We start from the raw sequence: 27,921 nt of genomic DNA, 5'->3' as shown, positions 1-27,921 counted from the left end.
AGTGGATAATACTAATGTATATTTTGGGCAACCTGAAGTTGAAAAAAAACAGCCATCATGTATTTGAGATTCTTAATTTAAATTGAATTTGTATTGATATATAAGCTGATATGTTTAATAGATCACACATACACTTCAAATGGATATGTAAAACTGCCATTATGCATACTCTTCTCATAATTATCATTCTTTTCCCTGTAAACTAAATGGTTTGATTTACTGGAAAAAGTGGTCAAATGCAAATTGTTGCAAACAATTTTTAAACAAATTTAAACATTTAAAATAAGTCAAACATTACAAAATTGAATTTTTTTGTTTAAAATCAGTCTATATAAATTGTTTACAACCACATTAAAACCTTAAAAATGTAATTCTCTAAAAATGATAAAATGTAAATCCAATGAATATTTTTTTTTTCAGTGCACAGAATGTTTTTCCTAATGAAAAGTGTTATGTGATATACTGTTTATAGGCTGTTTTCTTTCAGCTGTTAAAATACTGATTCAGTGATTGCATGAGACATCCTATAGTACAACATATATTTGCAAAAGTTGTTCTGTTTGTTTCAACATACCCTATAATATCCATTATATTTTAATCTTTATATAAATCACTTTGGTGTCCAACTTGATCTTTGCCTTTATTAACCGCAAGTTTATCAATATTGAAATATCACTGGATTGTATTTTTTTCACAAAACTAAACTACAACATAACTAGCTCCTGTACCAAGCTTTTTTTCCCAGCCCATGCAGGCTCATTTCAAATATGTGCCTCAGTGTTTTTCTTTCTTTTTTTTTTCTTTCTGTGAAATGTAAAATACATTTCTCTGTGTACGTTTTGTTGCACATTTAAGATGACAAATCCACTAGAGAGTCCTCTCTACAGTGCTAATCTGAAATTTTAGTAGGGTGCGTTTTGTTGTACATTTCAGATGCACGTCCTTCTCGAACACAATCACAAGCAGGCAGGGTTAGTTGTACAGATCAGCTACACCAGTGAATCACTGACTTAAACCCTTCTATAAACCCAACCTATAGTGTTTACCGTAAAGAGAAAATTCAACTGCAACAACATAGATTTACCTTGATATTACATTTCTTTTGTGGAACTGAGCTTCACTAGACTAGACTACTACAACACCGTACAAAATGAGGCACAGTAAAAAATGCCTGAAAAGTTATCTATATTTAAATAGATACAGTTGAAGTCAGAATTATTAGCCCCCCTGAATTATCAGTCCCCTGTTTATTTTTGTACCCAATTTCTCTTTAACAGAGAGATTTTGTCAACACATTTCTAAACATAATAGTTTTATTAACTCATTTTTAATATTTTATCTTTGCCATGATGACAGTAATTAATATTTTACTAGATATTTTTCGAGACTTCTATACAGCTTAAAGTGACATTTAAAGGCTTAACTATGTTAATCAGGGTTAACTAGGCAGGTTAGAGTAATTAGGCAAGTTATTGAGTAATGAAGGTTTGTTCTGTAGACTAACGAAAAACATAGCTTAAAGAGGTTAATAATGTTGACCCTAAAATGGCTTTTAAAAAATTTTATTCTAGCCAAAATAAAACAAATAAGACTTTCTCCAGAAGAAAAAAAAATTATCAGACATATTGTGAAAACTGTCTTTCTCTGTTAAACATAATTTGGGAAATATTTAAAAAAGAGAAAAAAAATCCAAAAGGGGGCTAATAATTCTGACTTCAACTGGTGAAGGTGTGTTGTGGTATTTATTTGTTGTTGTGCATGAGAATAATCCTTAACTTGTCTCAACTATGTAATCCCTGTAAATATCATTAGTGTGAAAAGGAACAAAAGTTGTCGTCATCATACTGCTCCTAGCTTTCATTTTTATCTAAAAACTGATTTTTTTTTTTTTTTAGGTGAGCCAACAATATCTCGCGCCAATACTTTTTTTATTATTATTTAATGGCTAAAATATATATAAATATATAAATATATAAATTTGTATGATTCTGTGGAAATATAAATTTAGATAGTATAGTTCTAAATTATCAATAATCTATATATAAATGAAAAGTTATATTCTTTGGTTTTTAGGGTGTGACAGACATCAAAATATCTCTGTTTCCTGAGCCCTGACTGTCTATAAAGTAATAAAAATTGACATTTGCACTTTGTCTTAATGCTAAAATGTATCGTGTATGGGTACTTATATGCTGATGAGATCAGGGCTGGAAAGGCAATTTACCCTGCTGACAACAACACTTCATTTGCATGCTTTGTTTTAGACTGTCCTTACCTACATGTATCAATGTCTGTAAAAATGTATTTAAAATGAGTGTCTGCTGTACCAGTCTAGAGTTCTTTCGATGACACCACAGCAGCTGAGTTCTTCTTATTAAAATATTCTGCTTTGAAGATACTAGAAAGTCCTCCCTGGTTTTTTTTGGCTCGTCTTAGAATTTCACAACAGTTTTGGTGCCATGAGCCAGACAGAGAAATTCACAGCATCATTTGTACATTTTTGTACAATTTACTCATTCCCCAGTGAGTGGTAGGGTTAGGGGTGGGGTTTGGAGGCACCTTTTTCAAAAGTCATACATTTTATTACAAATTAAGTTTGCCACTTTTCTAAAAATATGCAAACTAGACAGTATACTGCTACTAGCACTCAGTAATGAAGACAGTTTAGGAAAAGACTAAATAATCGACTAAGCTTTATTTGGTCTAATAAGTCATATAAACAGAGCTAAAATATACTGTAGGGCTGCCTTGGGAAAATCAGCAAGTATGGTCACTCTAAACTCTATTGCATTCAGTTGCATTCAAAACCAGCGACTGACTTAATCCTATTTATTTCTTTAAGTGTAAACGTGTTAATGAGGACAAAAAGACTACGTGCCCCTTTCAAGGAAAATAACAACTAAATGAAGAAAAAAACACTATTAAAAGAAGTGTACATATTAAAGAGAGTTAGTTAGCGCATGCAGCTGAGGTGAATGAGGAGGCAAACAGAGAAAGTTGTACAGTCTGCTCTGTCTGATAGGGCTGGCAAATGCAAATAGAGCTTATTATCTTTAAATTACACATGGCTAAAAATAGAATCACAAGCAATGGACCCTGCAAGCTCCCTCCTCATGTGGCACTGGCAGAAATTCCAGACACAGATCTCGAATTCGCAAAATGAGAAATGAAAGAGAGAATGTACAGTTTGACATTATACAAAGAGGCCATTTAAAAAGGTTTTCAATGGCAAAAGGTTTTAAAAAGCTGTTGAATTATTTCATCAAAAGATATATTGAGTTGTCAGGACTGTGAGGGAAAACTATTCATATATTGAACATATGTAGGGTGTGCAGATAGATAGATAGAATAGTGGAATAGGAGACAGTCAGAACAGATATAGTGCAAAATCTCTCCTCTATAATTCCCCCCCCCCCCCCCCCTGTGTTGATTCAGCTCATTTTAAATAAGTAGTTTAACAGGCAGCTACATAACTGTCAACATTTTGTATACTGAATGGCTTTTATCATGTAAATATAAGGTGTAAACAAGGTATAAGTTGTGAAAAAGTTTACAATATGTTTTGTTTAAATTATTCTGGGGGAAAAATACTAATCATTTATTTGAGACACTACATTATTGCTTCCTTTTAGCATACTTTATAATGTTTATTCATGTTTTTTCGGTCACACTTTACAATAAGGTTCATTAGTTAATGTTTATTAATGCATTTGCTAACATGAACAAACAATGAACAATACATTTACTACTGCATTTGTTCATGTTAGTTAACGTTAGTTAATGAAAATACAGTAGTTCATTGTTAGTTCATGTTAACTCATGGTGCATTAACTAATGTTAACAAGCATAGACTTGGATGTTAATAATGCATTAGTAAACGTTGAATTATGATTAATAAATGCTGTACAAGTGTTGTTCATGATTAGTTCATGTTAGTAAATGCATTAACTAATGAACCTTATTGTAAAGTGTTACCGTTTTTTCTAGCTATAAAAGTCGCTTTCCTGTTTCGTCTCTACCAAATCCTGCCTTCACAACTACAGATTGACTGATGTGATTGGATGGGGATTTTCCTCTTCAAAATATACTAAGTCACGGTTGGTTGCCACTGATTAAGCTATTTTGGAGTATCAGGTAACTACTTCTAGAGCTCAGATTAAGAAGTTTTCAGAAAAGTGGAAAAAACTAACAAACAAAAAAACATTAAAACTAGTTCGTTTCTTAATTGTGTGGTTTAAAAAAAACTAATCTAAAAACTCTTAAATCAAAAAAAAAAAAACTTTTTAAAGCATATTGTTTTGTTTTCAGAAATAGTAAGCCAAAAAATGAAGTTACTTTTAATTAAAAAAGAGCAAAACAATCTGAAAAAGGGGTAAATAAATAAAGTAAATAAGATTATTTTTCTTACCGCATTGGAAAAATTTTTCTCTAAACAAAACAAGATTTTTTTCCATCTAGGTATAATGCTTCTTGCTTTTAGAATTTGAACTAGAAACAAGTCAGAGACAAAAAAACACATACGTAAAGTGCTGTAGATATTGCAGTAATAAAAATAACATCATCCTCAATCCAAACTGCATTGCAACTCAAATGTAAAAGAGACTCACGCTGTACACAACTGTAATACAGGTTTTTATTATAAACACTAAACAAGTTTGGCTGCAAGATTCCCCTTTTTAAACCGTTAACATCACTGTAAAAATTGCTGTAAATTTACAGTATAACTAGCAATATTGGTTGCCAGTAATACTTTAAAATTACAAGTGCACAGTAAATTAACAATGACAATTGTATTGTAGTTTTGCAGCATAGTTAAGTGTTAATTTACAGTGCTCTAGTAAATTACCAGTAACACTGTAAAAATCCCAGTAATACTGTGAAAATTCCAGTAATACAGTAAAACATTCTCAGTAATACAGTACATTTTATAAGCGCACGGTAAATTAACAATTACAATTGTGCTGTAGTTTTACAGCATAGTTGTAATTGTTAATTTACAGTGCGCTTGTGCATTTTGCAGTAATACTTTATTAAAAATTATTTTTAAAAATTCCCCGTAATAATGTAAAAATTGCCAGTACATTTTATACATTCACTGTAAATTTGCCTGTAGTACTGTAATAATTGCCACTAATACTGAACAATTTGCAAGTGCACGCTAAATTCATAATTAGAATTATTGCAACAATTGTAATTGTTAATTTACAGTGCACTTAAAACTTTTACAGTATTACCGACAACCAAAATTGCCGGTAATACTGTAGATTTTACAGCAGTTTTTTACAGTGCACCAATCCATATAATTGAAAAAGTTGTATTTTCACCTAGACTGGATAATCTATAAGCATGCAAAGTGATCGCGTGTCAACGTCTCATATGGAGCGTGTGGAAGTATGCCTGTAACAGTGATGAACTGAACAGCTCACGTACTGTGCACTGGAGCAGGACTAAGCAGCTTCACACTGACTCTCAAAATGGAAACCACAAATCATTGATTATTTCAGTCCTGACCGAGTCTCACTCTCTGAGGAGAATGTCATTTGCGGAGGATTGAGCCTGAGTCGCTAAACCGAAACCCCACCAGAGCGGCCCTAATTATCCCAGGCTATCAACAATACACCATTTGCGAGTGGGTAGGGTTCATTTTGTTATAACCCAGGGATTACAGTAACCGAAATGCATGCATAAGAAACCTGACAGCGGCCATCTTGTTTATGTATAAGTCTCCTTATGATTACGTTATTAAATTAGAGCATAAATATGATGGGAAAACACACAGATGTGTCCATCTTGAGCAGTTGCAATTGACTTTATATTATCTCAGAGTCCATCCTGCTCAGCTAAAGATGTGCAATATTCACATGAAGCCATTTCAAATTATGCTGGATCTCAGGAGAAAAGGCTGTTGCCATCAAGTATGTTTTAATTTCTCACTGGTTATTTCCCAAATGTCCTCACAAATAAGCTGGCAATCAAGTTTGGAGATTTTAATCCATATTCTACTATTCATTAGTTTCAGCCATGTGACTTTATTACTCCATTTATTTTGACTATCAACAGACTGAGGTAATAGTAGTTTTGCCTCCTGTGAATTTTTTTCTGTTTCAAATATTTCCCAAAATATGTTTAACAAAGCGAGGAATTTTTCACAGTATTTCCTATATATTTTTTTTTTTCTGGAGAATGTCTTATTTGTTTTATTTCGGCTAGAATAAAATAATTTTAGAATTTTTTAAAACAATTTTAAAGTCAATATTATTAGCCTCCTTAAGCATTTTTTTTACTCGATTGACTACAGAACAAACCATTTTTAAATAACTGAATGAGTTGTTAAATTTAATCATTTTTAAAGGCAAGTTAAGGAAAATTGAAGGGTAACATTTTAAGTAACAATTCTCGATTCTCACTAACTGTTTATTAGTGCTTATGAAGTACATATCCTGGATGGTCTTATGCAACATTCCAATACCCAATACCTAAAACTACACTGTAAAAAATAAAATCACCATTTGTTCAGCACACTGTACTTTTTCTGTCATATATACTAGGAATTGTAAATAACTATTGATCTACATAAAAATATACAGTTAAAGTCAGAATTATTAGCCCCCCTTTGAATTTTCTTTTTTTTAAATATTTCCAAAATGAGGTTTAACAGAACAAGGAAATTTTCACAGCATGTCTGATAATTTTTTTTCTTATTAGCTTTATTTTGCCTACAATAAAAGCAGTTTTTAATTTTTTTTAAACACCATTTTAAGGTCAAAATTATTAGCCCCTGTAAGCTATTTTTTTCAATAGTCTACAGAACAAACCATCATTACGCCAAATTACCCTAACCTGCTTAACCTAATTAACCTAGATTAGCCTTTAAATGTCACATTGAGTTTTGTAGAAGTGTCTTGAAAAATATCTAATTAAATATTATTTACTGTCATCATGGCAAAGATAAAATAAATCAGTTATTAGAAATGAGTTATTAAAACTATTATGTTTAGAAATGTGTTGAAGAAATCTGCGGTACAGGTGTCTGAGTGTGAATGGGTCTTTCTCACTACTGGGTTGCAGCTGAAAGAGCATCTGCTGTGTAAAACATATGCTGGATAAGTTGGCAGTTCATTCCACTGTGACGACCCCTGATGAAAAAAGGGACTAAGCTGAAGGAAAATGAACGAATGAATAAAGTAGTAGGGATGTGTTTGTCATTTTTAAGTAAAATGAATAAAAACAGGATGATATGCTTACTAGTACTAATTAATTATTTTGCAAATTTGAAAAAAAAAATCATCCACTAAACAAAAAATAATAATTGAATCAATAGTAAATGTTGCTGCAGTTGATGTGACAAAAAGATCTTTATTAGTAAAATACAATAATCAATATTGCATGAATATCTGAATTATGTTAGCAAAACAAAATATTGTTACTGAGAAGAGAGTTCTTACTGCATCAAGTTGCCTTGTTTTTTTATGTTTTCTCAACAATGTATTTTTTCAGTGTAACTACTCTCTTAATAGCTATTGGTAGGAGCAAATTAGGAGTTTACTGAGGCAAAAGTCATAGTTCATGCTTTATTAATGGTAAGAATTGTACCCTAAACTAAAGTGTGACCAATTTAAGGAAAAACCTGCTAGGAATACAAACGTCAACATGGTCTCAAAATGTAGATGTCTGAAACACGAGTTGAATTAGCCCAAACACTATAACAATAAATAACTATTGACAAAAATAACTTCAATAACATCACAAATGAGAAAAAAAGTCCAGAGTTCCAGAGTAGCCTATTTTTTTCTTGTTTCACAAAGCCAATGTCTAAAGATTTTTAAATTAGATTAAGTAAAGATTTTTACCAAGGAAGTAGTGACAATAGAAAAATTATTGATGGGATAAAATACAATAATAATTATAGGGCCCTCTGGGCTTTATAAAAAAATATATATATATTTCCATATTAAAAAATTTTATTTTACATTTTTTCAAGTCAGATTTTTATATATTAATCAAAATGTGTATCCATTGATAAATTTAAGCTTTAAATTATTACATATTTTTACCTTTTTATAGGACTATTAAATGCATTTTATTGTTTCTCAAATTCAGACTGGGTTGTGCCAACTTTAATGTTTTCCATCTTAATTGTTTAATTATTCTTTAATTAATTGAATTCACAAAACAACTTAATTTATTCAGTTGTTTACAATAACAGAGTCAGTGAATTTTTCCTACCTATGAATTCTGTGTTGTATTTTATTTCATTTGATTTCTAATTGAATTCATATAACACAATTAATTTTTTAGTTTAAATAAATGATATTGATTAACTGCTATTTATCAACAAAGTGCTGCACAACAGAGGTTTACTACTCAAAAGCAAACATCAAAGACAACAGTGCAATTCCTTCAAATTCTAAACAAATAGATTCTGTGATTCCATCCACGTTCTCCACCTTTAAAGCCTATTTAAGGAAAAATATATTGTGGAAGGGCAAATTAGGACTTTAATGCTTCTTTTAAGACCCGTGGAAACCCTGTATTTACCGTTCACCCTCCCTGAAAGCAAACAGAGACAAATATCCTTGCCCGCGTGCGGCTGTGAGTGGAGCGTCGCCGTGGCCTCGATGAGATCCAGATACGGTAATTAACGTGATGAGAAACTGAGAGGAGGAAGCAACAGTGTGTCATTCCTCAACTCCACTTCACAACCCCCTCCTCCTCTCTGCCGGCCTTTGCTATGCAAAACAGCTCACTGAATAATTCACAAAGCTTCACACAGCACTCTTTACGAAATAATGAAACTGAATAAAATATAGATGCTTTGCTTTTTTTTCAAGGGGCAGATTTAGAAAATGTTTACTGCATTTCTTCTAGGAATTTCACCTGTAGAACTAAAACTGAACAGTAAACTGGTGTTCTTGGTTAATATTCTATGGAATTTAGACACCTGGAACGGTCCTTCCTTTTTAATAAATGCATTGTATTCTCATTATTTAATACCTAGAAGGAATGCAGTCAATCTCTAAATTCGTATTAAACTTTGAGGGCTCTATTTTATTGATCTAGGTGCAAAGTCTAAAGCGCGTGGCGCAAAAGCGTTAAGGGCATGTCCGAATTCACTTTTGCAATTTTAAAGACTGAAAAATACAATCTGTGCCGGTGATGCATGGTCTAAAAGGGTTGTGCTTATTCTCTTAAAAAGATAGAAAACAGAAAACATACCATCTGCAGTGTGATAATAAAGAACGAGTCTCCTTCATTAGGCCTCTTTGCTTTCTTTTTACTTTTATTCTTTACTTTACTCTTTTACTTTTGTGGATGCATACGTTTCCAAAACGTGACAGGGGTACAAATCTAAACTTGTTTTTAATAAAACCAATATAAATATGCATATAATAAATAATAATAATAACAACAACAACAACAACAACATTATGGAAATGCAAATTGGAACAAATAAATTGAAAAAAAGAGGTGAAAAAGGCATAGAGGCAGTGGTTTTTATATTTATGTAAATAAATTTTTTTGTAACATTTTAAGCATTTATTTTTTTTATATGTAAAGTTTTTTGTGTATTGCTGTACACCTGTGTTTATCAATCAATGTTTAGGTATTAGGACCCGCTTAGGCGCATAACTAATGCACTCTGTGCTGAATTTTAGACCAACATTTAGTTGGTCAATGGTGTGATCTATTTCAATTCCTCAAAATAGCAACGTGCCAACAATGCGCCCTAACGCACCTCCTTTATAGACCAGCACACCCATGAGTCCACAAAGTGGCGCAAATGGATTTGCTATTTAACCAACATGGCAATGAACTGAAAGATTAGAGCTGCGCTGGTCTTAAAATAGCAACAAATGCATGTCTTGTGTCTTATTTCACCGAGTGTATGATAGGGCTATTTATTTACTATACTATTCCCTAGGGCTATAGGTTACTTTCTCTGCGTAAATATTTTTGGCTTATATTTTATTAGTGTATGTTCCACGAATGAAAACACCACCTGAGGAGGAAGAAAAAAAAAGTTTAGCAACTGTTTAACTGAAAGCTGTTGGTGCTTGTTTTTATAATTTGTTATTATTCTAAAAGCTATGTAAAATGTACTGGTTTTCAGATAACTGTCTTGTAGAATGTAAAATATAATTATTTAATTAAAATATATATATATATATATTTTTTTTTTTTTTATTCTGACCAAAGGATCATCACTGGATCATTATTGCTAATGGAAGTTGTAGAATATTCATATATATTTATATTTTAAATATAATATTTTTATGTAAAAACTGCTTTAATTATAGCCAAACTAAAAGAAATAAGACTTTCTACAGAAAAAAATAGTACAATAGAACATACAAACATAATACTGTGAATATTTTCTTTCTTGGTTAAACATTAACTGGGAAAAGTTTGAAAAAAGAAATAAAAGATAATAATAGGCTAGTATATTTGTATTAAACTGTATATAAATAGCAAGTTTTTTAAAGATATATGTGTACACACCTATGTGTTTTCAAGTGTTTAAGTGCAGCGTGATGACATAATTTGCTGTGCTTCATTGTAGTGTGTGGGGAGGGGGGGGGGGGGGGGTGCTAAAACATTTTTGGGGGCACTTTATTTAATATGACTGTGTGATTGGTGGAATTTTTTTGTATAACATTATGGGTGTTAGTTTTTCCTGCTCAAATTACACTACAAAACAAAAGTATTCAAAATAAATTTAATTAATACAAAAAGACAGAATAAAAGCAAATGCACTGTATTAACAACCTCAGAGCTCAAAGCAGGTGTGTGAATGAACACTCACCAGTTGTTAAAGTTTAAAATAACCATTTATTTCCAGTGGAGAAAATAGTTAGAATGAATTAATAAAACCAACATTTATTAGACAAAAACAGACAACAAAATAAGTTTAAAATAAAATAAGCTAATTCAAAATAATAATAATAAAAACAAAATCAAAATCAAAATATTACCAAAAGCGATGATAATTCAGTATTTTAGTGACACTAAAATAACACTGCCCCAAACACACACACACACACACACACTCCTATGAGCCGCTCATTAATTCTGCATTCAAAGTATGAGTCCTGCGCTCTCCACCTGTGCTGTGTTACAGGGGCAGATGGAGCGAGAGGCCCTCTCTGAGCAGGACTCATCTGTCTACTGTGTGAGTTACTGTACTTAGGCCCTCGCTGCTCTGCCAGACACCGAAACCGACCAGGCAAACTCTGCATGAGGAGCTATTCTGGAGCTGGACGCTACTGACAGTGGCCCGTGTAAAGGCTGCCCGCTGACACTGTTCCGCCTGAAAGCACAGGAGGTTGCTGGGACATCAACAGAAAGCAGACACATGAAGCCAAGCCCTTTAGTCTTTTATCTGACATATTTTTAATTTGAAATTATTATTTGTGTGTGTGTGTATATATATATATATATATATATATATATATATATATATATATATATATATATATATATATATATATATATATATATATATTTTTTTTTTTTTTTTTTTTTTTTTTAATTAAGCACCAACATGTTCATTCAGAAATAATTTTAAACTGCATTAAGTTTATTTTTATCACACTAATAGGGAAAAGAAGCTGCTCCCACAAGCCACTTTGGCTAATTGAAACTGTAGTCTTTACTTTTAAAAAATTTCTTCATATTAATCAAATAAAACATAACTATTACACAGCATTATTGGTTTCTGATAATTGAATACAGAATTTTCATTTTTAGCCAAGAATTTTCATTTTGGTGGATTCTTAACTGTTATACATTTTAGTTTTAAATCTAAATATTATCTAAATTAGTGTGTATATGTATATGTATATATATGTAGAGAGAGAGAGAGAGAGAGAGAGAGAGAGAGAGAGAGAGAGAGAGAGATTTTAGTCTAATATTAACTGTGGAAATTAATCGAATAAGATAAGAAATCTATAAGAAATTATTCTGCAATTTTCAAAACGCTTCATGATTGTCTCTGGATTTGATTCTAAGCTTAGTTTTTAATAGCAGGTAGTACTCTAGGCCAATTATTATTATTATTTTTTTTTTTTTTTACCAAACTATTAAATGCTTACATAAAAAGATTGCTTGTGCATTTGGTCGAGCCATGCAAGTGATCAAATGTACATGTACCTCCATAAAATTAATGCAAACATACAGGTAGCTCACTATGAGCACTCTTGTAAATCACGTACATCTTAACGATAAGCCAAGGAAAGGCAAGTTTATATAGCACATTTTAGACACAATGGTAATTCAAAGTGCTTTACATAAACAAGAATAAAAAAAATAAAAAATACAAACATAATGCTGTCTTCACAGCAGACACGGAATGCGTAGATAAATCGCCCTATTCGCTTTGAGTTTACTCGCTTCATTCGTGCATCAAATTCACTGAGCAATAGACGCGGATTCGCATCATAGGCGGGGCTCCTGTCTGCTCGGTGACTCTGTTTATGAAGGCTGAAAAACAGCATCAATTCACTTGAAGCCATGTCTGAGTCCACTAGATCCTTTCAGAGGTGCACCAGCTCATAAACTCCTCAAGAAACTATACCTGGATGATGGAGGCTTTCAGCGGTGCTTACAAATGAGCCCAGCCCAATTTGATCAACTGTTGTCCGGTGTCGGCAGGAGGAACACCAACAACTCATTTCCCCCGGGAACACCAACAACAAGCGCTACGTCATAAGCACGCCTCTACAAGAGAAAGCTCCTGATTGGTTAACACAGCGCGAATGGCAGCATAAGAATAAAAAACAAAGAATACAAATGATTCAAAACAGATTAAAATGTTTGAAAACAAGTTTTGAAGGAATGAAAAAGAAAAGAAAGAGATGATAGTGCAATCTGTTAAACATAAGTATAATTTTAGGTTCAAGTGGTATTTGTAAGAAATTGGAAGCAAGCAGAGTACAGCTGTTTGTAAAGCGTACAGCACTATCTGTTGGTAAACAATTCAAGAAAGAATCGCAATGCATTTGAAACATCTCAGAATCGATGCAAAATCATTTCTATATTCAATTTATTAACTCTTACTGCAAGAGAATTGAACAGAGCATATTTTAAAACACCCCTAAACCTGAAGGGTTGGAACAAACATGATATTAAGCCCTTGAAAACTAAAAATTAGCTCTAAAGAAGCCGCTCCGATAAAAATCATCTTCAGTTAAGTGGTTTTAATATCTACAATTGCATCAGACACTCACAAGCACACAGTATTTCATTTACAGCATTGCTTACTTGAGCCTGTCAATAGACTAATGCGCAGTCAAACTAAAAAGCAGTATTGAAAAGAAAAGGGCGAAAATCATTCACTGACTGGGAAGTGACCTCCGTTAAGTGTTCTTAATCTGCGAGTCCTCATTATAGAGACTGCGAACTCCCACCTAACAAGCAGGTGTAGGAAGGCCATTATGCGGATGCCCAATAAAACTGCTGTCATCATTTTCACTAACCTTCTATATTATTTAGTACCCCATCACATAGAAGCTATTTCCATTTTATGCAAGGGAGGTTCATTCTCCTCAAGAATACCCGCATTCAAGGACAAGTGGATTACTCTGTTGTCCATAATGTGTCACATCGAGTGCCCTCAAGGACCTACAATTTACAAAACACAGCGACATCTTGTATGTTTGATGGCTCATATCCAAAACAAAGAGGTTATTTATAACACGCTACAATAAAAAAAAGCAGTACACAAGCAGCATACCGTATACAGCTCTAAAAAAAAATAATCTCTGGGTTTGTCAGATTTCTTAGGTATGGGTTTTCTGTTATTTATTTATTTTTATTTTTTTAAATGTGTATATTGGATTTTGTTTGAACTTCAGAACAAAACATAGGCTGGGAAAATCGAACTTAATCTGAAATACTGAAACATCAGGAATCAAATAAACGATTAAAATAAAAATATAGAGAGATTAAATAAATAAAAATAAAATCAAATAACATTAGTATATTCTTTATTCTATTCTTTAGTTATTCTATTCTTTTCCACCAAGTCTCAAACATTCACTATACAAAAAAATGAATAAGAATAAGTGATAATCCACTAGGTTTGGAAATCATTAAAATGTTATCCATTCTGATTCCAATTTCGATTCCACTAAGCAATTTGGATTTGTAACAATAGTCTCAATTCCATTATAATTAAATAAAAAGTAATAATAATAAAATAAAAAGTCATTTAGACCCTGTTCATGAGGGAATTTAGATATGTTTTCATTGATCGGATCACAAATAGACAGGTAACACAACAATAAGGTTGTATAAGTTAAACCTACAGATTTACTACACAAAAATAAATTAATTAAATGCAACACTATCACCCCACCTTTTCAAGGCTAAACTCGCAACTGTGAATGCTGCTTTGAATAAAACAAATGTATTAAGAGCACATTAAAGACTATACACATGAAATAAAACATTCACAAAGCTGTAGCCTGTAGGAAAACACCAATTTACGTTGTATGGCTTTCAGTTTGAAAAGATAAAAAAACTGGAAAATGGTAGAATAATTTAGCAAACAAAAAAGATTAAACAGATCGGGACCGTAAAAATTTACATTTTACTTATACATTTTTTCGACTACGATACTAATATATTTATAATCTAAGATTCAAGGTGCTCGTCAGCACGAAATAAAAATGTGCACACGTACAAGAATCGATAAGAGGTATCAAAATTTTTATTTTTAAAACAAGTATCAGATTCTTAATTTAAAGGTGCTGTATATAAGTTCTTGACTCTTCAAAAGCATAAAAACACCTTAATACGTTTGCAGATATTTAAGAAACATGGCAAGTGAACATTCTTGTTTATCTAAAAACAATGCTGATGTGAGCTATTTTAATTTAGAATCAAGCATTACGTGCAGGAATAGCCATCTTTGTTTTGGTTCTTTTAAACCTTCCCAATGCCAGTTTAGCATGCGTCCATGACCTAAATGCGACCTCTGGTGGACAGTCGTAGAATGATTCAGATTCAGAGTAATAAATGAGGTTATTAAGCAAATAATATAAATATTTGGAGAGTAAACATTAGGTGAGCAGGATACATTGTAACCCCTTGTCTTAACAAAAGCCTACGTGACAAGATTTGCAGTGATAAGCAATTAATTCAATTTAAATACAGCCATTCAGAAGCACAGAGTATGTACTCACTCGTAAAATGGTAAGGTTTATGATCTATTTAATAAACACTAACTCTGTTTAACATTATTAAATGTAAATGCTGAATCACTGATATGTGTTGGTTTTGATTAACAGTGTTCTAAAGTTCAATTTCAAACAGTTTATTTTATTTTCAAGATCTGAGGTGAACTATCTGCTGCTGCTTTCAGTATATGGCAATAAATGTCAGGTAAAATGGCATTCAAACCCACATTGTTAGCATTGTTAATATTCCTTTTATCGCGTGTCAATGCTTTTATTTTAAACATAATTTAAATCAGCCTTTAGGTTCGATAGTCAGGCACACTCCTGTTGGTCTTCAATCTGGCAACCTGCGCTTGCATTTGTAAAAACGCAGAAAAGCAATACCTAGTTCAACCACTGGGTGTCAAATATGCATACTGCACCTTTAAATCGGGAATAAATAACATAAGTCATGATCAGAATAAAACACCCATGATATAAATCATAAATCCAAATAAACTGTGAATATTACAACAGCCTCTGACCTTGTTTTTCCACCACAGCTCTATATAACTACAAGATTCTGAAAGGAAATCATTTATTCAAAAGACCTAATTTCATTATGTGCCTCGCTAATAATACATTCTGGAATTACCACCATAAAAAAAAGAGTTTATTTTATTTCAGCATTCAATTGTGGAAAAATACTGTTGATCTACTAATGTCTAATTGATTCATTTTGTTGCCGTTATTATCCGGTTTGTAAGCTTAAACCCCTGGTGAGGCAATCAAATGAAGTAAATATCGTAAACTTGCATGAGCTTAATTAAACTCTGTCCATTCAATTTGCAGGCAGCTCGAGGAAAATGACCAAATATTGCAACACATGCCTCTGTATGCTTTAATTACATTAAGTGGAAGCTAATGAGAAAAATGATGGCATTAATACTAGGATTTAATTGCAAATTCTAAGAAGCTAATGAGTAATTGCCTAAATTAACATATTTTATGTTATTTTTTGTGCAAGTGCAGGCAGATTAAAATAGGTATTTATGGGTACATTTATATGATAATTACAATAGAATTCATTAACTGGAGAGGAGAGAACATCATTATCACGTCAGGAAAAAAAATTAGGAAAAATGAGGCACACTGGACAATAAAAAAGTTAATTCAAAAGTCATTCACGTTGTTTTGTGTACACAAATTGGCCGTGGTAAGTGATTGTCTCATTAAAATAGAAAAACTGTATTAAAAGGAGCATGTTTAACCCATTAATGGCAACCCCTACTTTTTGAACAAACATGAAAATGGCATGTTCAACTTAAATGATTGATCTTCAATCCTTTGCTGCTTAGATTTAAGCTTGGTCTCATTTTAAAGAAGACGTACATATGGTTTAAAATTAAATTTTAAAAGGTTAAAAAACTTAAATATAATACAAGTTATGCGCTTTAATTTTTGATTAAATTTGAAAAAAATAAATGTATATTTTATTAAATTCCATTAAATGTGTATATATTTAAGCAAAATTGTTTTGGCAGAAAATTAAAACTAAATATCTAATCAAATTATATTGCAAATTTGAAGTTGATGCCTCAAAACATAAGCTTTCAGTAACATTTTGTGGGGTGCAGTACCAAATGCAACCACCAGACGAGAGAAGTTTCCATTGGTGATCATATGAGGGCATCCCCCGTTTCAGTGTGTGTATTAAGAAATATGAACTATATATACATGAATTATGTTTCCATACTTTTGACAATATTTGTAAATAGACATCAAATTCTAATGAATTTTGGGTTGTTTGATGGTAAAGTGGTCCCTCTCTATAACTCACCTCGCAGTTTTGCTATTTTTTCGTGTAATTTGACATGTTTTTTTTACACTGCATTGTGTTCTGCGTCCTGACTGGCTGTAGACCACTATCAATCAATCTGATTGATGCCATGTCTCCTGTACAGTACAGAATGCGTTCAGCTTGCCAAATATACATAAATCTGTATTTTTGCAATTTTTGTCCCCACAATGTTGACAAAAAATATTCTGCACAGTCAAAGGCACCTGCGGTAACAACAAAAGGCAGAGGAAGATGCTGACCATCACACAAAATGTTGAACTTCTGGACATGCTAAAGGAAAGTAGAAGTTACACGGCTGTAGGGTGTCATTATGAAATAAATTAATGTAGATCAAAGGGTTTTGATCTTTGGTTTCATTCTATAATATTGAATTTTTCTACGAAGGTTTGAACTTTAAGAGTTTAAACGAGAGAAAAGTGTGAAAATGTTAATGCTTGTCTGAGAAAAGTGTATAAAGTGTGTATTGTTGGGTTTTACATCCTTAAAACATCTATAAAAATTATTTAAAAAAAAGATTTGCTGGCTACTTTGCGGATTTTGGCTATTGCGGGTTATTTTTAGAACGTAACTCCCACAAATAACAAGGGACCACTGTATTTGATTGAAATGTAACCTCATAAAAACGTAAAACTTGTTCACATGTGTATTGCTATAGCAAAGTAATGCTTGAAGACTCTTTAAGATTATGAATATTCTTGTTGCAAATAAATATATAACTGTTGCTTATTGATAATTCTCAAAAATCAGTTACCATATATTGAAAATAGACATGTTAAGCTTTCAAATGATATATTTGTTTTGATTGCTTCATGTTCAGACTATAATTGTATGGTTTAAATTGTAACTGCAAATAGCCCAGCCCAACCATTTGGTAAAAAAGTGTCATTTAAATTGTATTAAAAAAAATGAACCAGAGATTGCTTTTGTCCATATTTAACTCAACGTTGGGTTACGACAAACCAGCATTTGTACAACAACATACAGCAAAGTCAGCCTTAAATTGCATGGGTATTTGTGGAAATGGCCAATAATACACTGTGGGTCAAAAATATTATTATTATTTTGTTTTACAGCAAAAATCAATAGTAGTTTAAGCTAAATCAATACTCAATAAAGACATTTAATAAATCTAATTTTAAAAATATACTTTATCAAATAAAAATTTTAATTAGTAATATGAATCAGAAAGTAATTTGAACAACTTTAAAGATGATTTTTTCAATATTTTTATTTTTTGCACCATCAGATTCCAGATTTCCAAACAGATTTATCTGGGCCAAATATCGTCTTATCCTAACAAACCATCAATTGATGGAAAGTTTATTTATTCAGCCTTCAGATGATGTAAACTGTACATCTCAAATTCTAAAAATGTATGACTGGTTATGGTTTCATTTAGAAAACTTGGACTGCAAAAATTGTAAACCATTAATTAGGTTAAATGTATTAATTCAGACCATAGGTTACGACTTTCACTACAAACCCTTTCACTTCCACTACTAACCTAATATCCCATTAATAGGTTATGACTTTCACTTAATTGAGGAAATATGGTGATAGCTATAATTTTACTTATCAAATTCTCTGGCTACTGTGTTTACTGTTAAATGTCTTGCCTTAAAAGTGAAAGAATGTTGGCCCTAAAGCAAAATCTCCAAGTTCATGACATTACTTTGCCCTGTTCTTGACAGCTACTTCATACCGAGCCACTGATAGGTGTCAGTCAATTGTGTGCCATCCTTCTCTCATACTCTTGTCAGCTCTTCTATCTTTCCTCTCATGACCTTGATACTTTCAAGTAGAAAGGGAGAGCGCATAAAAGAATAATAACCATGATTAGTCATACAATTTCCCTACAGATTTTGACACAAAGAAAAAATTCGAAATCAAAGAAAAGGAACTTTAAGCATGCTGCTGATCAAGAGAACAGGTTTAATAAAAAACGAATTCAAAAAGGATACCGATATGCTTCCCATATAAGAAACTCGTAATAAAAAAAGATTGTAAATAATTAAACAGCATCTGATTCACTTAGAAATTCTTATTAAATGAGGATGGAAACAGGAGTAGATCACTATGCCTCGATCTAAAACGGTAATCCTGTAATATGCCTGATTCGCTGTAGCCTTACCGCAATTCCTTTACAAAAATCTCAGATTGAAAACGAGAGCAAAACAAGGTGTTTTATCATTCCTACAAAGCCTTTTTCCATTTAAAACTTGAAACAGATGATTAATTGCTCACCTATCTGCAGGCTTTTCATGTTCTTCGCATGAATAGGAAACCAATGTAAAAGTATTACGTTAAAAAAAAACTGAATTTTTGAAGGGAGCCTCTGAGCCTGCACAGATACAATCTTTTAGTAGCTTAATCTTCACTTAACAAGAAATAACACGTTTGCGGAAATGAAGAGAATTTCACTTGGGTTTGGGAGTGCAGAGCGAGGTTACCAGAGAGCGGTTGATGAGTTAGAGAAGATTATGAACTATTTTTTTTTTTTTCATACTTTTGACAATATTTGTAAAGTACACATCAAATTACAATAAAGTACGGGCAGTTTAGTGGTATTTGATCTAAATGTACCCCTAAAAAAACATTAAAAAAAAGTTTACATATGTATTGCTGTAAAGTGAAAAACACTAAACGAAATAAGTTAGTTAAAAAGTTGCTTTGACTTAATGAAAAAGTTATGGTAACTCATACACTGATTATATTAAGCAGAACTCAAACCGATTAAGTTATGAATGAATTAATTCTGTTTTTGTGTTAATTTAACTCCAATGCTACAAGCACTATCAAACCATTATATAGTTGATTTCACTATTAACTGAACTCATAACTGAAACTGGACTTAAAATGTTTAATACTCTAAATGTATGAAGATATAAACATGAATGATATGTGTGTACATGACTCAAATTTGGTTTCATAACTTAAATGGTTTGCCGCAATCGGTTTCCTCAAACACTTTGAATTAACTTTGATTTTTCAGTGTAGCAAAGTAATGTTTTAAGACCCTTTTAAAAGATGAATATTCTTGTTGAAAATAAATATAAATAACTGTTGCTCTGTAATAATTCTTAAAAATCAGTCAACATTTACACTGTAAAACCTAAAAAGTTAAGGTAACTCAAACCATTTGAGGAAACAGATTGCAACAAACCATTTAAGTTCAAAAACAGATATGTTCGAATACAGGACATGTTTGCAGTCATAAATATCTGATGACAAAGAAAAAATATATATAACACCAATTTTATTTATACTTAAAGTATTTACATTTTTGCATTGTATTTTCTTCCAACATCTGCATATTAAATATGGTAAACGGAAGCTCAAACGTAGCAGAAGCAAAGATGTTTGTGGTATAAAAAAGGTGAATAAAATAAGATAAAATAATGGCTCTCACAGACTAAAACTTGAAAGCAGAAAGTGTTTGGCCCTTTCGAACATGCATAGGCAGACTATTACAAAGTCCCACTACTGCCGATTCATGTTTTGAATTATTGTATAATATAAAATGATTTTATTCTACAGTTGAAGTCAGAATTATTAACCCCCGTTTATTTTTTTCCACAATTTCTGTTTAACGGAGAGAAGATTTTCCTAACACATTTCTAAACATAATAGTTTTAATCACTCATTTCTAATAACTGATTTATTTTATCTTTGCCATGATGACAGTAAATAATATTTTACTAGATATTTTTCAAAACACTTCTATACAGCTTAAAGTGACATTTAAAGCCTTTACAAGGTTAATTAGGTTAACTAGGCAAGTTATTGTATTATGATGGTTTGTTCTGTAGACCATCGAAAAAAAAATAGCTTACAAGGGCTAAATATTTTGTTCTTAAAATGATTTTTTTTTTTTTTTTAAATGAATAACTGCTTTTATTATAGCCAAAATAAGACAAATAAGACTTTCTCCAGAAGAAAAAATATTATCAGACATACTGTGAAAATGTTCTTGCCCTGTTAAAAATACTTTGGGAAATATTAAAAAAAAACAATAAAAATTTAAAAGGGGGGCTAATAATTCTGACTTCAACTGTATATAATCCATTTACTACGTGTTCAGAATTTGAGCATTTACCTGATAATTTAATTTCCAGCTTTAAATGTTAAATGCTGTCTGAAATGTTCATCAGGCTTCTGTATGTAGGTTTTGTAATTTTACTATTATGGCAGTCAATAGTTCATTTTCATTGCTTTTAAAGTGAATTAAAGGAACATAAACAAAGGAGGCTGAGGAAGATGCTCGTTTAAAAAAATTAATAATAATTCAGACGGACTGTTGCATCTGAACTCTTCATATAGAATGCTTTCTTCCTAACTATGTTTCATTTTAAAAGTCATGAACTGTTATAAATTATATTCTAAATATATCTTTAAATAAAAAAAAGAAAAGATCATTCAAATTTAGTTTGGAACCAAGGTTTTCTGCTAGATGAAATTAATTTATTATTAGGTTCCAGGAGTTTTTCAGGATTACTTATTCTGTTTTGAGCTTTTTTTGTGGTTATTTTTGTGTTAACCAAATAAAAAATGAAAATTTTATACTGAATTAAAATGAAATTTAAAGCATGACAAAACGGCATGACAGCCATTTATACTGTAAAATTCAGAAGAGATACAGCTGTTTTCACATCAGTATAGCATAATTTTTTGATGTTGTTAAAACAATAATTAATATTTTTATTACTGTGAGGGTTGGGTTTGGATAAAAGAAGATGTTAGTAAAATACAATTTAATGGGTAAATGAATAAATAATAGAAATAATACTCTGTATAATTTTTACGTTACGTTGAGGGTTAGGTTCAGACTTGGGATATGAGTACATGTAAATAAAATACAATTTTATGCATAAATTATTGAATAAACTGAATAATACTCTGTATAATAACTGTTTTACATTACTTTGAGGTTTAGGCTTAGGGAAGATGTTATTAAAACACAATTAATGGGTAATTTTATAAGCAACTACCATTAATTTCCAGCCACAGCTGTATAACTTCTAACAACAACCCATTTGTCCTTCTCTCGTTTACATATAATAGTCTATAAAAGCACCAGAGTTGGTTTCAACAATCATCACATCAGAGTTTTACAGACCATGTTTTACAAGGTAACTGTTTTTAATGAGTATTCAGTATTTTCTCCCTACCACTTTCTCTTCACCAACCCACACTTCATATTATCTTTATATATATATATATATATATATATATATATATATATATATATATATATATATATATATATATATATATATATATATATAGATAGATAGATATATAGAGATATACATACACACACACACACACACACACACACACACACACACACACACACAGCTGAAGTCAGAATTATTAGTCCCCCTGATTTTTTTTTCTTTTTCAAATATTTCCTAAATGATGTTTAAATTTTCACAGTATGTCTGATAATATTTATTATTAAAGTCTTTATTTCAGCTAGAATAAAAGCAGTTTTACATTTTTTAAACCCATTTTAGGCACAAAATTATTAGCCCTTTTAAGCTAATTTCTTTTTCGATAGTCTACAGAACAAACCATCATTATAAGCCTTAAAATGTGACTTTAAGCTGTATAGAAGTGTCTTGAAAAATATCTATTTAAATATTATTTACTGTCTTCATGGCAAAAATAAAATAAATCAGTTATTAGAAATGAGTTATTATAACTATTATGTTTATAAATGTGCTGAAAAATCTTCACTCCGTTAAACAGAAATTGGGGAAAAATTAAACGGGGCGAATTATTCAGGGGGGTTAATAATTCTGACTTCAACTACATGTATATATATATATATATATATATATATATATATATATATATATATATATATATATATATATATATATATATAAAATCTCAAAGTTTAACATGCTGTACATCCATGATTCATTTAAAAAGGGTGGATGGACGAATTACATTAAAAATGTTTCATTTAAACTGCTTTGATTCAAAATGACCCTTCAGCTGAGCTCTCCTCCATGACATCATGATTAGAACTCTGAACTGCTGTTCTAAACTGCTGTTCCGACTTTGACTGCTGTTGGTGTGTTTAGGAGTGAACGGATTCAGAGCTACTTTTGTGTCTTTCAGCGTTTTTTGACGACTACTTTTGAATTCAGTTACAGAATTGACTGTTCAAAATGTCACTGTTTAGAAGGGGATTTTGGCCGCTGTCTGCAGGTTTTACACCTATCTGGGGCAGAAGGCTGAGCCCTCAGAAAGCAGAGATAAGTGCAGAGGCAGGAGAAAGCAAGGCCAAGTCAACAAAGAAACACCGCAAGGTGAAGTCCCATCATGGACAGAGACCGAGGAAAGAGGAGAAGGGTCTGAAAGTCAAGGCTGAAGATGAAAACATACAGATCCTCGAGAGAGAAGGTGAGTACCTGTCTGCCAAGAAAAAAAGAGGTGCAGAGTTTAGAAAAGCTGGTGGAGGGAGTGTTGGAATATTGAATCAGCAATACAAATAATTGTTTGATAAAAAAAGACAAAAATATAAAAAAATATATTCCTTTTTTTCAACAGGAGGAAAAGGAGAACCTGAAGGACAGAGGAGAAACCTGAAAAACAACAAGACTCTTCCTCTTCCCATAGAGGTCAAACCTCTGCCAGCTTCAGCCTGTTTCTCCTCGTTACCTCCAGTTGGAGATCAACCTGAACATTCAGATGTCCTCGCTCTCCCAGCTGCTTGCCTCAAACCTCTGCTGATAAACAAAGAGCCACTTCCTCATCTTGTTGAGGTCAAACCTCTGCCAGCTTCAGCCTGTTTCTCCTCCTTAGCACCTGTTGGAGATTTACCTGAACATCCTGAAGTTCTCGTTCTCCCAGCCTCTCGCCTCAAAGCCTCAAGTCCTCAAACGCCTGCTGAGGAACCTGAGCACCTGCTGCCAAGCTCAGTCATACAAGTGGCTCCATGTGTCTCTCCAGAACCAGTCCTCCTTCCCCTCCAGAGCTCTTCTGAGGTGGCTTCTCTGCACTCGATTCCTTCAGTCAGTGAACTGTCCTTCCTCCAGAGTCCTCCTGAAACACTGCCGATTCCTCCGATCTTTGCATTTGACGAGGTTGTGTCTCTTGTGAAGCCTCAAGCATCTGAGTTTTCTCCCTGCTCAGGCCTCATGCTCTTTGACTTTGAGGATGAGGAGCTTGAATTCATGGAGTACACGGAGGAAAGCATAGAAGCTTCCCATGAGTCTGAAATGAAACCGAGGCGGATGGAGGCCTGGTTGGAGCAGGAGGAAGTTACGGAGGTCCAGAAACATGAAGAAAAGGGAGCCTCGCAGGTCATACAAAACCCACTTAATGAGGTGTCTGGTGATGAGGCGTACACTGAAATCAAGACGAAGAAGCCAAAGATTTACAACCCACTGGTTCTGTTCAGCTTGATGGAGGAGAAGGTGAAGAAAAAGCAGGAAAAGAAACAGCGGAAGGAGGAGGAGCAAATCGAAAGGAATCTCCTGCTGAAACGCTACAGAAATGATCCCAAACTCAAACACTTGAGGATCAATAAGCACAATCCCAACTTCTGCTGGTCCTGAAGCGGATCACCGTTCCTCCCTGCACCTCCTTACACCTTTACCCTACTGCACATTCCTGCCTGTAAATAAAAATGTGCATAGCAAAGCTGAATGTTTCATGACTCTTTCTTATTATTGCAAGTTTTATTTCTAATGCACTAGATATCAGCATATGAGACTAATAATTGAATAAATATTTTTTTATGGGACGCTTTACAATGTTATATTTGTGCATACACATTAGATGGTCTAGTCTGGAGCTAATCTAACCAAATAACTTGAAATAACAGTCCAAAAAAGTTTCCAAATTTATATGTTGGGAAAAAAACTATTAAATAAAAATGAGTGCAAAAATCGAGAGAAAAAAAATATATACCATTTTGTTGAAATTATGTAGTTTGCAGAATTTAAATGTATTATCTTTCTATTTCTAAAGTTGTTCAGTGAATAAAATATTATTTTTAATAAATATACCCGTTTAATAAATCTGTTTTGTTCAAATGCACCAAATTAGATTCCCTACAACACTCACTGGCCACTTTATTAGGTACACCTCACTAGTACCGGGTTGGATTCCTTATGCCTTCAGAACTGCCTTAATCTTGTTGCAGTTCAAACAGAGCATCAGAATGGGGATGAAAGGTGCTTTAAGTGACTTTGAACATGGGATGATTGTTGGTGCGGGACAGGGTGGTCTGAAGAATTTTCAGAAACTGCTAATCTTTTGGGATTTTCACGCACAACTATCTCTAGGGTTTACAGAGAATGGTCCTTAAAAGAGAAAGTATCCAGTGAGCAGCAGTTCTGTAGGCACAAATGCATTGTTGATGCCAGAGGTCAGAGAAGAATGGCCAGACTGGTTCCAGCTGATAGAAAGGCAACAGTAACTGAAATGACCTCTCGTTAAAACCGAGGTCTGCAGAAGAGCATCTCTGAATGCACGACATGTCCAACTTTGAGGCAGATGGGCTACAGCAGCAGAAGACCACACTGGGTGCCACTCCTGTCAGCTAACAATAGGAAACCGAGGATACAATTCACACAGGCTCACCAAAATAGGACAATAGAAGATTGGAGAAATGTTGCCTGGTCTGATGACATTCGGATGGTATAGTCAGAATTTTTGCATCAACAACATGAAAGCATGGATCCATTCTGCCTTGTATCAACGGTTCAGACTGCTGCTGGTGGTGTAATGGTATGGGGGATATTTTCTTGGCACACTTTTGGCCCATTAGTACCAATTGAGCATCGTGTCAACGCCACAGCCTACCAGTCTATTGTAGCTGACCATGTCCATCCCTTTATGACCACAGTGTACCCATCTTCTGATGGCTACTTCCAGCAGGATAATGTGCCATGTCATAAAGCGTGAATCATGTTAGACTGGTTTCTTGAACATGACAATGAGTTCACTGTACTCTATTTATTTAAGTACACGAAGCAATTTGAGCAAAGTAAAACCCAATAAATAAAGAGAACTCAAACCAACTGAGTTATGTTAAACTCAATAAGTTAAGGCAACTCAAATCGTTTGAGGAAACCGATTGCTATAAACCATTTGAGTAAAAAAAAAAAAAATCTATATGAGTACTGTGATCTTACTCTATTTTAGTTGAAATAATGAGAAATTTAATTTAACTCATTACCTTCAACACTGAGTTAAAACTCAAATTAGTAGAATTAACTTTCAGTAAATTTTGAGTTAACTACACTTATTTCATTTGATAAAGTCGACTGTTGGCTTTTACAATGTTTGGAAACTAGACATGTTAAGCTTTCAAATGATATTTGATTGCTTTATGTTTAGTCTACGATATTAATATGGTTTAAAACGGTAACCGCAAAGGGCTCCACAGGTTGGAATGTAAACATTATTTGTCAGTTTTTCAATTCTTTTTTAAGCACTTTGTCAATTTGTATCTGTATATTTCAGTTACAGTTCATATTTTAAAAGGATGATTTCACAAAATGAATCATTTCTTCTGCACTGAGCAATACATCTTCACTTAAGCAATACTTATATATAGAATGCATCACAGTTTTGATTATCTTTATGATTATTATATATCTATATTCGGATTTATTTATTTTTTTAACAGAGATATAAAGTAAAATAATAATAATACGGCATGTTTGAAGTGAGCCTCTGAAAAACTTCCTTCCTTCAAAGCCTGCACAGATACAATCTTTTAATAGCTTAATCTTCACTTAACAAGAAATAACATGTTTGTGGAAATGAAGAGAATTTCACTTGGGTTTGGGAGTGCAGAGCGAGGTTACCAGAGAGCAGTTAATGAGTTAGAGTAGAACAAAAAAAAAAGCTCGCTGTAGGAGAAAATATCTCTAATGCACTCCAAACCTGTCAGCTTTGGTTTTTGTAATAACTGCTCAGCTGAATCTGTCGGCTACTGAAATGTCAGTGGCAATATTGCTCATTCCGAGAGACCATGGCAATTTTATGGAGCATCTCCCGGACTGTGTCCTTTTAGCGGCTGCCTGCGTGTCAAATGTTACAACTCTTTTTCGGTTCTGATAGAGTTCTGACCTTTAAAAAGTTTACATTTGATCCTTTTTTTAGCAGTCGTTTACTGATTGGCGGATATGAGCAAATCTTCATGATCACCAAGCAAGTGGAAAACGTTAAGCACAGGTGTAAATGCGGTTTGAATGGTTTTGACATTAGCACGCTTTGGTATTTGAGAACAAATTAGATCAGATAGTATTGCTAGATGGTAATGTGGTCACGAAATACCTTTTATTCTCTGCTTGCTGGCCTTATTCTTAAAGGTTCAAGAAACCCTCAAGTACTTTTTTTTTCAACAGATATTTGTGTTTTGAGCATAAGCTAAGACGACGTTAGCATCTGTTAGCTTTAATTGTGGGGAAAATTGAATAATTTTTATAGCTTTTTTCAGCAAATTTCATCTTCTGGGTTTAAAATTATTTTTGCATTTTTGTCAGGAGAGCTGTACGAGAATTGAAGAATGGCGGACGTTGTCTTTTATCACTTGAGTTCGTTACCATTTAGACACATCAGCTATGTCTGTGCTTTTATGTTTAAAATCCTCTGGATTACCAGTAGGGCTAAGTGTTTAAATAGACATGGCAAGAAACCTGCTGCACTGCTATACACTGCATCATTCAGACCTGGGGATTCAGGAGGAGAGAAGGCCTTCTCATTTATAGTGTTTATATAAACATAATTATCTTTATAATGATATAACAAATCGTTATTATGTGCATATGAAATTATGAAAAACATGTGCAGCAGGACATTAAATTACTGTTTATTTCTTTGAGCTTTAACTTTGTAAACTATAAAATCATGAGTCTCCTCATGGTTTGTCTC

General features: G+C 32.7%; 2 protein-coding genes across 13 annotated transcripts in view; one reads left to right on the top strand and one right to left on the bottom strand.

Annotated features, from left to right (window-relative positions):
- Positions 1 to 27,921, bottom strand: part of srrm4 (serine/arginine repetitive matrix 4) — a 763,243-nt gene that overhangs the window by 94,377 nt on the left and 640,945 nt on the right. The window lies entirely within an intron of this gene.
- LOC100151089 (uncharacterized) lies at positions 22,958 to 26,879 on the top strand. The gene is made up of 2 exons (XM_021471578.3): positions 22,958 to 23,433; positions 23,581 to 26,879. The coding sequence occupies exons 1-2, from the start codon at positions 23,199 to 23,201 to the stop codon at positions 24,588 to 24,590; spliced, it is 1,245 nt and encodes a 414-aa protein (XP_021327253.2). The 5' UTR covers positions 22,958 to 23,198; the 3' UTR covers positions 24,591 to 26,879.

Source organism: Danio rerio, chromosome 5 (genome assembly GCF_049306965.1).
Source record: "Danio rerio strain Tuebingen ecotype United States chromosome 5, GRCz12tu, whole genome shotgun sequence".
NCBI classification, from domain to species: Eukaryota; Metazoa; Chordata; class Actinopteri; order Cypriniformes; family Danionidae; genus Danio; species Danio rerio.
This window is presented reverse-complemented; position numbering and strand designations above follow the sequence as displayed.